The 12,533-nt window shown below is 35.6% G+C and overlaps 1 protein-coding gene across 9 annotated transcripts in view; it reads left to right on the top strand.

Moving 5' to 3' along the window:
- The window catches only part of otofa (otoferlin a), a 116,467-nt gene that overhangs the window by 75,686 nt on the left and 28,248 nt on the right, over positions 1 to 12,533 (top strand). For all 9 annotated transcript variants that reach the window (XM_049482972.1, XM_015608738.3, XM_049482986.1 and 6 more), the window contains exons 10-22: positions 1,154 to 1,216; positions 1,394 to 1,478; positions 4,815 to 4,974; positions 5,180 to 5,366; positions 5,551 to 5,737; positions 6,558 to 6,781; positions 8,900 to 9,008; positions 9,185 to 9,377; positions 10,028 to 10,148; positions 10,253 to 10,353; positions 10,659 to 10,749; positions 11,326 to 11,442; positions 11,528 to 11,680. In XM_049482972.1, the coding sequence (XP_049338929.1) occupies positions 1,154 to 1,216; positions 1,394 to 1,478; positions 4,815 to 4,974; positions 5,180 to 5,366; positions 5,551 to 5,737; positions 6,558 to 6,781; positions 8,900 to 9,008; positions 9,185 to 9,377; positions 10,028 to 10,148; positions 10,253 to 10,353; positions 10,659 to 10,749; positions 11,326 to 11,442; positions 11,528 to 11,680 (1,791 nt within the window). The remainder of the gene's footprint in view (positions 1 to 1,153; positions 1,217 to 1,393; positions 1,479 to 4,814; positions 4,975 to 5,179; positions 5,367 to 5,550; positions 5,738 to 6,557; positions 6,782 to 8,899; positions 9,009 to 9,184; positions 9,378 to 10,027; positions 10,149 to 10,252; positions 10,354 to 10,658; positions 10,750 to 11,325; positions 11,443 to 11,527; positions 11,681 to 12,533) is intronic.

Genomic DNA, 12,533 nt, shown 5'->3' with positions numbered 1-12,533 from the left:
ATCTCTGCATATTGCAAAACCACATAAATAGTTTAATTGCATTTAATACAGTATGGGTGAGAGTGGGGTACCTTGCAATGTTCCAAATTAGGCACTGGGGAGTTTCCTATTGTTTTTTGTGCTGATGGGCCTGTTAGGTCTGTTCTGACTTCGTTATTTAGTCCTGAAGGAGGGCAAGAATACAAACAAGCCCTACAAACAGCACCCTTGGATAGCCCTGTCTTTCAGCCTCAGCAGCTGATTAAAAGTGGAAGAGTGGAAGAGAAGGTCCTGTCAGTGAAAGTCAAGCAACCCCCAGCTTCAGTTTTCCCCAGTGAGATGCAGGATTGGTTTCATTAACTTCTTGCGCACAGTTTCGTGGTTCCTTGCTCTGTTCTTCTTGTTCTCTCTCGCCTTTCTGAGCTTTCTATTCAGCTTACTGTTCAGCTCCATCTCTTCTATAGCTGGTCAGAGATGAAGTCTCTACTTTTATGTTTGATGAGAACACATAGTTCAGTTATGCCATCAACGGCTGTTTATAGTTGACAGTGTTGAATATAAATGCAGTTTTTCTGGGATTTTCTCATGAATGTAATTAGTGTTCCCTTTTGGTTTTAGCATTATTGTTTTTTTCTGCTTTAGTGTTCATTTACTTTAACCCTTTAATGCCCTCATCGAGGAAAAAGATAATAAATATTGTTTTTTTATTTGGAGGGGGGGGGGGTGCAATAATTAGTATTACTGTTTTTTTTTTTTAGTTTTTGACATACACACTTCTATCAAATCACATATAAGAATTAAAAAATTAAAAGTGTGCATGTGCTGTATAGAGTTACAGAGAATTCCATTTATCAAAACCTCTGAATGCATAAAGTGCTAAGTGTTCCACCAAAATCAATCTATGTTGATGAGAACTGAAAATTATACTATCGATAGACAAAGCATTTTCTTGGGCATTGTAGCCTAAAAGTACTCTTAAACTCATTTAGTGCCACAAGTAGATTAAGTTAAGTTCAGCACATTCTTTAATTAGATAAAGTAAATAATGAAAATGTGAAAGAAGTTAAAGCAAAAGCAGTTAAAGAGTTAAAAATGGCATAACATTGATAATGTTTGCTAAATTTTCACTTCTTAGCAGTAATTTTAACATGTTGTGTTTTTGTCACTCCTCTAGTACTTTGTCTTTGACTTCCACGTACCACCAGATGTCATGTTTGACAAGATCCTGAAACTGTCTGTGAGTACACTCTGTTATTGTGGAAATATGACAGGGATAAAGAACACTCAACAACTCCTACTCCCACTTAACTGTGCACACTGAAAAATCTGTCAGCCTCTAAACATCTATTGCATGTTACTGTGTCTATTTTCAGTTGTGTTTTCAAGTCTCTCAAGTGATGTGTTTGCCTTGCAGGTAATTCATTCTAAAAACCTGCTGCGGAGTGGCACGCTGGTAGGCACCTTTAAACTTGATGTGGGAACAGTCTACTCACAACCTGGTGAGTTATAGTAGAAGTGAATGATAGCAACCGGAATTACTTAACAGACTCATAGTGTACTGTTGCTTCTGAGCATGTCATTAAACTATCCTATTTATCCTATGTTGCCATTACTGTAATTGGTGCAGAATATACATGTAAAAAATTTATGTCCAATGTCACACAAGTTACTGATATGCTTTGCAAAATTGTAAATTTGGGTAATGCACCTGTAATGTTCCTGTACCAATCAAATGACTGGTTTCCAGTCTAAGAAACATAGTGAGAGGAAGCTAACTAGTGACCAGCACAACCAAAATGTAGTGACCCAGCTAATCTGGCCAGCAGGCACAACCAGCAAGGTGAACTATGCACATTAATATTCTTGCACACTTTTTTGTAAGGTCCAGATGGATGTCAATCAAGTTTGCTATTACTGAGTAATAGAATCTCACCTAGGCAGTCTTTGTATTGACTTCATCTGCCTTTAACAGTCCTCTTATTATATAGTCATTGTGTTTTATATCCAGTAATTTTTGGAAGTTTAAATGTATAGTATCAATTTTATAGTATCATACAGAAATGTGAAGCTAATATTTTACACTTATTTCCCAGGAGCTTTAAATCCTTTTATTCTCCCATGGAATTAAGCTGTATGCAATGAATCCTACTTCTTACATTATGTTAAATAATTTCTCACAAGCTAAATTACATTCAGTTAAATTCAGCCATTATACTAACACAGGGTTATATAGTGCAATAAAACCATTGTTAGGTTAGATCTCTGTATCTCTTTTTTATTTTAAATTTGTGTGTAATATTATTGTGATTATTGTTCATTCATGTTTTGATGTAAAATAGAAAATCAGAAGTTTCGGGTGCAAATTTGACAAATATAAATTCAGTTAAATGACATCAAACTATGTATTTATTAATATGTAATGATTCAGTATACATAAATTCATAGGAATACCACAGACATATGTCTGGTTTCCAGTGTTGGGAAGGTTACTTTTAAAATGTAATCCCTTACAGATTACTGATTACATCACTCAAAATGTAATTTGTAATGTAATCAGTTACATTACTTCAAGTGAGTAACGTAATCTGATTACTTTGGATTACTTACAATATTGTCGTTTTTTTAAGCCTGAATGAATGTAGCAACCACATATTGCATATTATTCTTTTATTTTTCTTTCCAGTTAACAAATAGATAAACAAATAAAAAAGCCTTTTCAATCACTCTATAAAAATACTTATGAAACCATTTCATCAAACAATTTTATGAAACACTTCTATAAATTGATAATAAAACAATTTAAAACCAAACAATGTAACAACAACTGTAAGCTATCTATTTGCAGGTTTGCCTCCAGTGTTAATTTGGAAACAAATTTTGATTTAGTCTTAGTCATAGTCTTGTGACGAAAATAGCATTTAGTTTTAGTCACAATTTAGTAATTTAGTCAACTTATTTTTAGTCGACTTAATGTCATAAGAATATAGTCGACTAAAATTACAGTAAATTTAGTCGACTAAAATGTAAAGGGTGTAAATGTAAATGCTTTTTCATCAGTTCCCTTGAATTATTAACTATACACTTTTATGAAATGAAACGTTTAATAACCACTTGAGTAATATTGTTAATGTTTGAATGTGAAATATATTTATATATGATTTAATGTATATTATTATTATTATAGGTGTGTGACTATATATATTTTACATTTAAAATTTTGCTCTAGAAATCAGGTCATAAAACAACTGAATAGTTAAATTATAGTTTAAACAGAGCTGTAGATGCAAAAACAGCTTTTAAAGGATCTAGTTTTATCTCCAGCAGTAACCCAGCACACCTACTGGAGCTACAGTCTATAAATGAGATCAAAAACACACCTTCACACACTGTCCTGTAGAGATGCTCTCAGGATGTACTGAGAGACTTCATGAGTTAAAGTGAGAAACTTATGAGAAAGTGCTGTAAGGAACTTTACACAGACTTTTGGGTTCATAGATTCACTTATTTTATTGTTTTATTTTGGATATATTATTGAGTTTCTTTCTGACCTGTTCCTGCTTTAACACTAGCTATATCTTTCCCACTGTGAGACTAAACAGATGATCTTATCTTAATGAGTGAGTTCTGTATCAGTTTTGTGTTTTATTGCACTGCTGAGTTAAACACCCCATCAGCTCATGAAATAACATCAGTATTAAAACGCGGATCTCTGCATGGAGATCTGTGTGACTCTGGTCTGCAGAAGCTGAAAGATTAGTGGTGTTTTTACCGGAGATTGAGTCGCTCCACGCGGTTTACACGTTATCTTGTTTTTCGCGACGTCAAAGGAGAAATATATCGCCTCTCCCCTCTCTCTCTCCCTGCTGAACACTGTCGAGTTAACTTCCAGTCGAGCTCCGTAACGACAGTTTAATTCCCGGGTTTGTAACTGAGCGCGCGGTGCTACTGCAGGAGAGGCGGGTACTGATTGGATGAGTACCCCGCTTATCCCGCCTCTCCACCTTCGCTAAAGTAGCAGTGATTGGATCTCTTCCTAACTGGTCCCTACCTTTCACAGAACTAAATCAGTTCTGATTGGATTTCGTCCCTGCCAAACATTTTCGTCTTGTTTTTATTCGTTGACCAAAATGTCAGTTAATTTCGTCTCGTTGTGTGTGCGGAGCCGCTGTCTGCCCCTCCTCCCTGTGTGTGTGTGTGTGTGCAGCGAGATGGGACGAGGGGCAGACAGTTCCCTTTCATATCAGAGCGATTTCACCGCAAAATGTTATTTGCGTTTTGTCAGTGTTGGAAGAGCAAAAATAGGAAAGTACCGCAATGTAATCCTTTTATTTTAGCAGAGTAACTGTAATCTGATTACCATTTATTGAAGCAGTAACTGTAACGGATTACAGTTACTTATAATTTGTAATCTGATTACGTAACGCCGTTACATGTAATCCGTTACTTCCCAACACTGCTGGTTTCCCAGAAAGGGGTTAGGCCTAGACTTGGACTACTCAGCATTTTAAATGGAGATTCTCCATTGAAAGAAAAATGTAGTCCAGGATTAGGCCTAATCCCTGTCTGGGAAATCAGTCCATAGAGTTATCAAAGTTCATACGTCAGGTTTTTATATTTCTTTGCATTTCATAAAAGTATTGTTTTGTCAGGTCAGGGTCTAAAGCTGGGGGAAGTGATAAAATTGTCATAGCGTTCTCAGTATTATTCAACACAAATTAGTGTAAATATTTATTATGTTTTATACAGCTAAAACACTGTTAAATTGTCCCATAAAAATGAAATTAACACATTTATATAATAAGTCATGTTGATTAAATGGGGGCTGTTTGTTACAGAGCATCAGTTTTACCACAAATGGGCCATGCTGTCCGACCCTGATGACATCACGGCTGGGTGCAAAGGCTACATAAAATGTGACATAGCTGTGGTGGGGAAAGGGGACAACATCAAGACTCCACACAAAGCCAACGAGACGGATGAAGATGATATAGAAGGGTAAAAGAGGCAGAACAACCATTATTTTCTGAGTTTTAAATCTTGCAAGTTTTCATCAAATTATGTAAATAGATTATTTAAATTCAGCATAATCATTTGTGCGCATAACATTGGCTGAATGTTACCATCTTTTGTCATTCATACCAAAAAACTTCTAATCTAATCTATATTTTTCACAATTTTATTTTCCTTTTGATGCTGTCAGCAATCTGCTGTTGCCTGAGGGTGTTCCGTCAGAGAGGCAGTGGGCTCGCTTCTATGTGAAGATCTACCGCGCTGAGGGTCTCCCTAAAATGAACACCAGCATCATGGCCAATGTGAAGAAGGCTTTCATTGGAGAGAACAGGGATCTAGTAGACCCTTATGTTCAAGTGCAGTTCGCAGGCCAGAAGGTAAGACAGCTCTGTGTGATGCTTCTTTAATAGCCTCCCTGCAGCTAATTTGCTAGTATGCTCCATGCTAATTACCCCTGATGTCCTTTTCACAATGAATTGCTCCTTCCTTGGTGTGGTTGCTGTTTGGCTCAGAGCAATTTCCTTTTTCTATTAAACTCTTAACCTCTTTTTGTGTAAACAGGGGAAGACATCAGTGCAGAAGAGCAGCTACGAGCCCATTTGGAATGAACAGATCATTTTCACTGAGATGTTCCCTCCTCTTTGCAAACGCATGAAAGTTCAGATCAGAGACTCTGACAAGGTCAATGACGTCGCCATAGGAACTCACTTCATTGACTTACGCAAGATTGCAAACGATGGAGACAAAGGTATTGAGAAGCGTGTATAATACATTCCATTAGAAGCAGAAAATGTGCTTTTTATTCTAACCACTTAAAAAAAGATAAAATCACTGAAAAATATGTGAGAAGTATGAGATGCTTTACAAAAAAAAAAATAATCAGCATGAACAAAATTAGATATTTAGATATCTCTTGACCAAAATCTCTTCAAGCATTGATTTTCCCATAGAGCTAGAGGTGGAGCTTCTTCTACGTTCAGTATCTGCCAGTTTATCAGCACGTATAAGCATACATATTCTTTATGTTTTTGCATTATATTTTAGCCTAAAATAAAATTGAAAACAATTGATTAGTACAACAAATACAAGTGCTAAAACAAAAGAACAGAATAAAATTAAAGCAGCAGTCTGTAAATATAGGGTGTGAGGATTTGGCGACCTCTTTGGTGAAAATGTGTAATTTCACAGAGCATGTGGTATTATACAATTAAAATATGTGTTTTAAAGTATATTGTTTTGTTCATTTTGTCTGTCAAAAGCTAGAGAGCAATTAGATCCAACAAACCTACCAGACCACTCTATTTTTAAAATGAATATATTAGACGTTGCAGGGACAGTCAGGACATTAATATCATAAATTACAATATTTATTTTACTCCCAACTCAGGAATACTGCTGCTTTCAATTAAATAAAAAAAAGGTCTTCTGCTTGAAGACTGTTGCTTTAAACCAAAATATAAAAGTATATTGTCCTCACTTAATTAACTAGTACCTGCTTCTGCAAATAAGCATAAAGCCAGACTTCTTTAAATAATCTTAAGCCTCTTTCTTAATCTCTCTGTACTTAGGCTTCCTACCCACTATGGGTCCAGCGTGGGTAAACATGTACGGCTCTACGCGTAACTACACCCTGATGGATGAACACCAGGACCTGAATGAAGGACTCGGAGAGGGGGTGTCCTTCAGGGCCCGCCTCCTTATTAGTGTAGCTGTGGAAATATTGGACACCACCTCTCCAGAAATAATGAGCTCCACTGAGGTACAGATGGAGCCAGTGTCCAATATTTCAGAGGTAAGACACCGTATAATGTGGAAGGACTGTGAATTTACTTTATGGATGGGTCACACAGAAATGAAAATAATACTTCTCAAAAGAGACTTACTTTATAGAGGCAATTAAGAGACGAAATACATTTATGTTGTATAATATAAAAAATAAACAAAGCAGTCTAATCTTATTAACGTGTCTGATGGCACACTGAACACCAAATACAAGTTTTTTATTTTATTTTTTTATGTTTTTCTTATTTATGAACTTTCACTGGTTTCATTGGTATTCATTCCTCATTCCCTTTTTCATGATTTAAATAATCCCTTTGTCAGTTAGTAGTTATTTAATCAGTAATTTATTGTCATAATTTTTTTTAACTCCTTAATAAATGTCCAAAGGTCTTAATAAATAATGACCAAAATATTAAATTCATTTTTACACACATATATAAAGAACAATTTGTGCACATTTGCTTAAATCTAAAGGTAATAAAAATAATATAAATATTTTATAATAGATTAATGAAAATATAGTTTTTTTCTGATTTTTGAACATATATTCAGATATATTAATATTTTCAGATTAAATCATTAATATTTACAAAAGTACAGTTTTATCCTTTTATAACTGTTCATGTCTAGCTGCACTCCCTGAACACATACATAGAGAATACCACAATATTAAATTCTATGCAAAGAAATTGCAATTGTTATGTTAAAAATACAATATAATGTATTAATCAAAAGTGATTTAATATATATGAAAAACATATATATATATCATTTTGGCTTAAATTTAAGGGTATACCTCCTTTAAATGAAACCCACTTACTAGGTAAATATAAATTCTTTTAATTTTCTACAGTAGAGACCCATTACTAAACAATCAGATTAAAGCTTAAATCTGTATTTTAGCCGATGTTTAAAGACTAATAGGGAAATGATTGTTGTTAACGTTATCCTTTATTCTCTGCTTTCTTTACTGTGTAATATTGTCTTCAGTCTTGGAATCGCTGTTGTAGTGCGTGTTAAATCTCACTCTCACTCTCTGCCTGGGGGTTGCACTTAGCTCAGAGGGTCTTAACTATTGATCTGTTTGCCAGAGGTCAGAACTGCTTTTAGCACTGCACTCTGAGGCAGGTCTGTGCACACAAATGTGATGCTAATAGCTAAAATCTGCTGTATGGGTCTACAGTGTGAAAATCCATATATTGATAGTTACTATTGTAAGTAGTGGAACTATAAAGACATACAATACAGTATACCAGGCTTATAATAGATTACACATTCATTATTATCAGATTTGTCTCAGACTGACCTGTGAGGGTGGACGCATCCTGTAGACAGTATGGGATTATTTCTTATTACCGTGGTTTCCACATAGATGAAATCAATAAAGATATCAATTAATGTAGAGTACAGAAAAAATATAGCTTTAGTCTATTTTAATTTATTTAGAAAGCAAGTTACTGTCATGCAGTTGATTTTATTGAAGCCCAGATGGTGCACAATGTTTTTTTTTAAGGTTTTTTATTGTTATTCTATCTGAGTAAAAGTACACAGTGCAAAAAAAAAAACGTTCCTTTCAAAGACAGTTCACTTTTTACATGTAGCATAGTTTATATTCTTGAACGTTCTAATGAGGCAGAATGGAGCTCACAGGATGGAGCTGTAAAAGAGAGACAGAAAAGGGCCCTGGGGGCGAGCAGTTGTGAGTTTGAAAAGATTATTTGTGAAATTGTTGCATCGTTCCACGGGAGTTCCCCTAAGACTTTACCACTATAGGGCTGTGCTTTTATTATCGCAGCCAGTAATTCATTCAGATTCAGCTCAGAGTGACACACTTTCCCTGTCTTGAGACTGTGAGAGTGGTTTAGAATTACTAATGACTCTTTGGAGTTTAGAGCAAACTTGAGCAGATCACATTCGAGGTCAACAAACACGATAGAGGAGTTCTGCAGAAAAGTGTACTCAAGGACATGTTGCATAACTGTTATTCTGACAGGCTCCTACATAATACAAGAAGGAAGCATAAAGGTTGTAAAAGTGTAAACAACCAACCATCAAAATCCCTGTGATCCACTAAGAACAGGAACCTTTGGTTTAATGTCTGCCTGTTGTGTTTGTGCCCTCCATTCAGAGTGCAACAGGAAAGCTGGAGGAGTTCTTCCTTTTCGGATCATTCCTGGAGGCCACTATGGTGGACAGGAGGATCGGCGACAAACCAATCAACTTTGAAGTTACTATTGGTGAGGGTCTTATTTACCCAATATTAACCATAAATAAATACCTACAGTACTGTAGTATAGTGCTGACTTGCACAGATAAAGAACTCTCTGTACCTCACCGCTCTGTAAAATGGTCAGCTTAATGCTACAGTACACAAGCAGTTGTTTTGACCTAAATAACGCCTCCACTTTCTCAGGCAACTATGGTAACCAGTTAGACGGCGTGAGCAAGCCAGTGTCAGGCAAGAAGAAGAAGAGGGAGGGTGGAGGAGAGAGTGATGAAGAAGAGTCAGAGCTGATCCAGAACTCCAGTGATGAGGAGACTGAGGATGATGGGGATCTGGTGTCAGTATCCTCCACCCCTCCCATGAAACCTGTGATCACTGACAGGTCAGAGTCTACTGATCAATGCAGCTCATCACTGAACAATGGGCTCAGTATGCGTTGCTATTCACTCATTAATATGTGTAACATTATCACTGTTAATGTATTAATATTCATTATTCATATATATTAATATTAATAATACTATGATGCGTTATATATCAATGTACTACATCAAAATCTTTTTGTCTGTTTTCCCTTTTTGACGTTTAACATTTGACATTTAAATTGAACTGCCTTTTTAAATTGCGTCATAATGGATTGATAAACGGACCAATCACTCAGCAGTAATTGGGTGACAAATAAAAGACAACATAAATAAATAAATAATTAAATGAACGAATGATGTATTATTACTGTAAATAAATCAATATAATTATCTATATCTTCCACAGTATAATTCCAGTCTGTGTTGGTGCGTTCCTAATTAACGTTTTGCCATATTCCTGTGGGGGTTAAAAAGAAGCAATAGATCAATCAATTTGATTAGATTGATGTGATACAATTATAAACTGGTCACAGATGAAAGGCTTGGTGTAGAAAGGCTCTATATAAATTGACATTTTGGCCAGAATGACTCTCCCACGTAATATGATGTTCATGTTAATATCCTTTCTTGGACTGTTAAAAAACGTTATGCATTCATATTTTTTTAGGAACTACTTTCACTTGCCGTATTTTGAAAAGAAGCCTTGCATCTACATTAAGAGCTGGTGGCAAGATCAGAGGAGGCGCCTGTATAACTCGAACATCATGGACAAGATTGCGGATAAACTGGTTAGATGATTTTGCTCATGTTGCAGATTAAAAGTCTGGTGTAAGGGTAAATATGTATCTTTTTTAGATCTGAGACTGTGTGTGTGGGTGTGTGTGTTTGACAGGAAGAGGGTCTGAATGATGTTCAGGAGATCATAAAGACGGAGAAAGCTTATCCTGAACGCAGGCTTAGGGGTGTTCTGGAGGAGCTGAGCACTGGCTGCAGGTGTGTGTGTGTGTCTGTGTGAGTGAGTATGCGAATTGTAAAGCTATTGTGATGCTAATGTGGTATTTTAAATGTCTATCATAAAAGAACTTGTAGCACTTTCTAATAGCCTAGTCACTTGAGAATTGGTTTAATTAGTAGAAAGTGGTACAAATGAATTCAGTGCATCCCATTATTCAGTGTGTTCATGAAATAGGCAATAATAGAAAATGTGTGTGTGTGTGTGTGTGCTTAGCTGAAATACAATCTGCTATGAACAGCTATTAAACCGTCTTCTCATTTTCAATTATTCTTTATTCATGCAGTCGGTTTGTCACTCTGGCCAACAAAGACCAGAACCAGGCTGGCAGAACCAAACTAGATCGGGAAAGGCTGAAGTCCTGCATGAGAGAGATGGTATGGCACTTCAGTTTCTAAATCAGTTTCTCTGATTTTGCTATTTATAGGTTTATGTTTGAGTAAAATGAACATTGTTGTTTTATTCTATAAACTACAGACAACATTTCTCCTAAATTCCAAATAAAAATATTGTCATTTAGAGCATTTATTTGCAGAAAATAAGAAATGGCTGAAAAAAACAAAAAAGATACAGAGCTTTCAGACCTCAAATAATGCAAAGAAAGTTTTAAGTTCAGAAATCAATATTTGGTGGAATAACCCTGGTTTTTAACCACAGTTTTCATGCATCTTGGTTCTCCTGCACCAGTCTTACACACTGCTTTTGGATAACTTTATGCCACTCCTGGTGCAAAACTTCAAGCAGTTCAGCTTGGTTTGATGGCTTGTGATCATCCATCTTTCTCTTGATTAAATTCCAGAGGTTTTCAAATGGGTAAAATCAAAGAATTTCATCATTTTTAAGTGGTCTCTTATTTTGTAGAGCTGTATTTCAGACTGAGAAACCCATATTGTAAAAACATATTATTAATCACAGTACAGGTTGGCTGATGTATTCATCTGTGTGGTTGGTAGGAGAGCATGGGTCAGCAGGCCAAGACAATTCGCTCCCAAGTGAAGAGAAACACTGTGAGAGACAAACTCAAACTGGCTCTGAACTTCCTACAAAGGCTCCGTTTCCTGGCTGATGAGGTTAGATAGAACTACAGACACACAGCATTTCAAAAGCATTGAAACAATCACTTTTTGATATTTGTGTGAAAATGTTTTCATTCAGCCTCAGCACAGCATTCCAGATGTGTTCATATGGATGATGAGCAACAATAAGCGCATAGCGTACGCACGCATTCCTACCAAAGACATCCTGTTCTCTATAGTAGATGAGGAGATGGGCAAAGACTGTGGAAAGGTTAAAGCTGTCTTCCTCAGGGTGAGTTTCTTTCCCGCTGTGTATTCTCTGTTTGCACTTTCTATTGTTTATTGTTTTCTTGTTGTATAGTTTTGAATTTCCAAAAATGAATTATATACTTAGTTAAAAATAAAACACCATGTAATGCAAGAATGACTTACTTAAAAGCAAAGAAATTAAAAGTACAATGTACCGAGCCTTGCACACATAGAGTATGTTGTCGTTGTCCAAAGAATACAAGTATCTCTATTTCTGCAGATTTTAAATTTACTACATATTTAAACACACAAACTATCCCTTAGAGTTTGTCAAAAATTCTTGAGGAATGTACCAATATAAATTCTCCAAAATTATATTAAATAAACTCATTTTTCATTTTAACTCAGAAACAGTTTAATAGCATTGGCCCCACGCACTTTAAGTGTTTGTCTACAAAACTCGACAGAGACAGACCACCTCAGAATCATATTGTGAATATGGCTCCCCGTCAAGATGATTCATTTGCATATGACAGCCATCTTGTTTACAAATATCAACATATTTTTTAGATAATTATTGAGGGTCGCATTCTACCAAGTTGTTTGACAACAAACATGTCAGGATTGATCAAAAATCCACAGACTAGTTTTTAAAAGGGAAGTTTTACATATTGTGCAAATTAGTAAAACATCTACACACTTGGACTTTAAATATATAATAATATATTTCTCTCAGTGTTTGAATTATAAAGTGAAATTCCAAAGTGCTTTAAAGGACACAATCTGCCACAGTCCACTTGTCATTTCAGTGAACATTGTAGGTCACTACAGCAACTGAATGTAGACCAGAGTGCATACAGGTGTCTCATTACTATGCAAGGGACATTGTTTTAACA

The sequence above is a fragment of the Astyanax mexicanus genome, chromosome 1 (assembly GCF_023375975.1).
Source record: "Astyanax mexicanus isolate ESR-SI-001 chromosome 1, AstMex3_surface, whole genome shotgun sequence".
NCBI classification, from domain to species: Eukaryota; Metazoa; Chordata; class Actinopteri; order Characiformes; family Acestrorhamphidae; genus Astyanax; species Astyanax mexicanus.
Note: the sequence above shows the minus strand (reverse complement) of the source record. Positions and strands in the feature narration are given on the sequence as shown.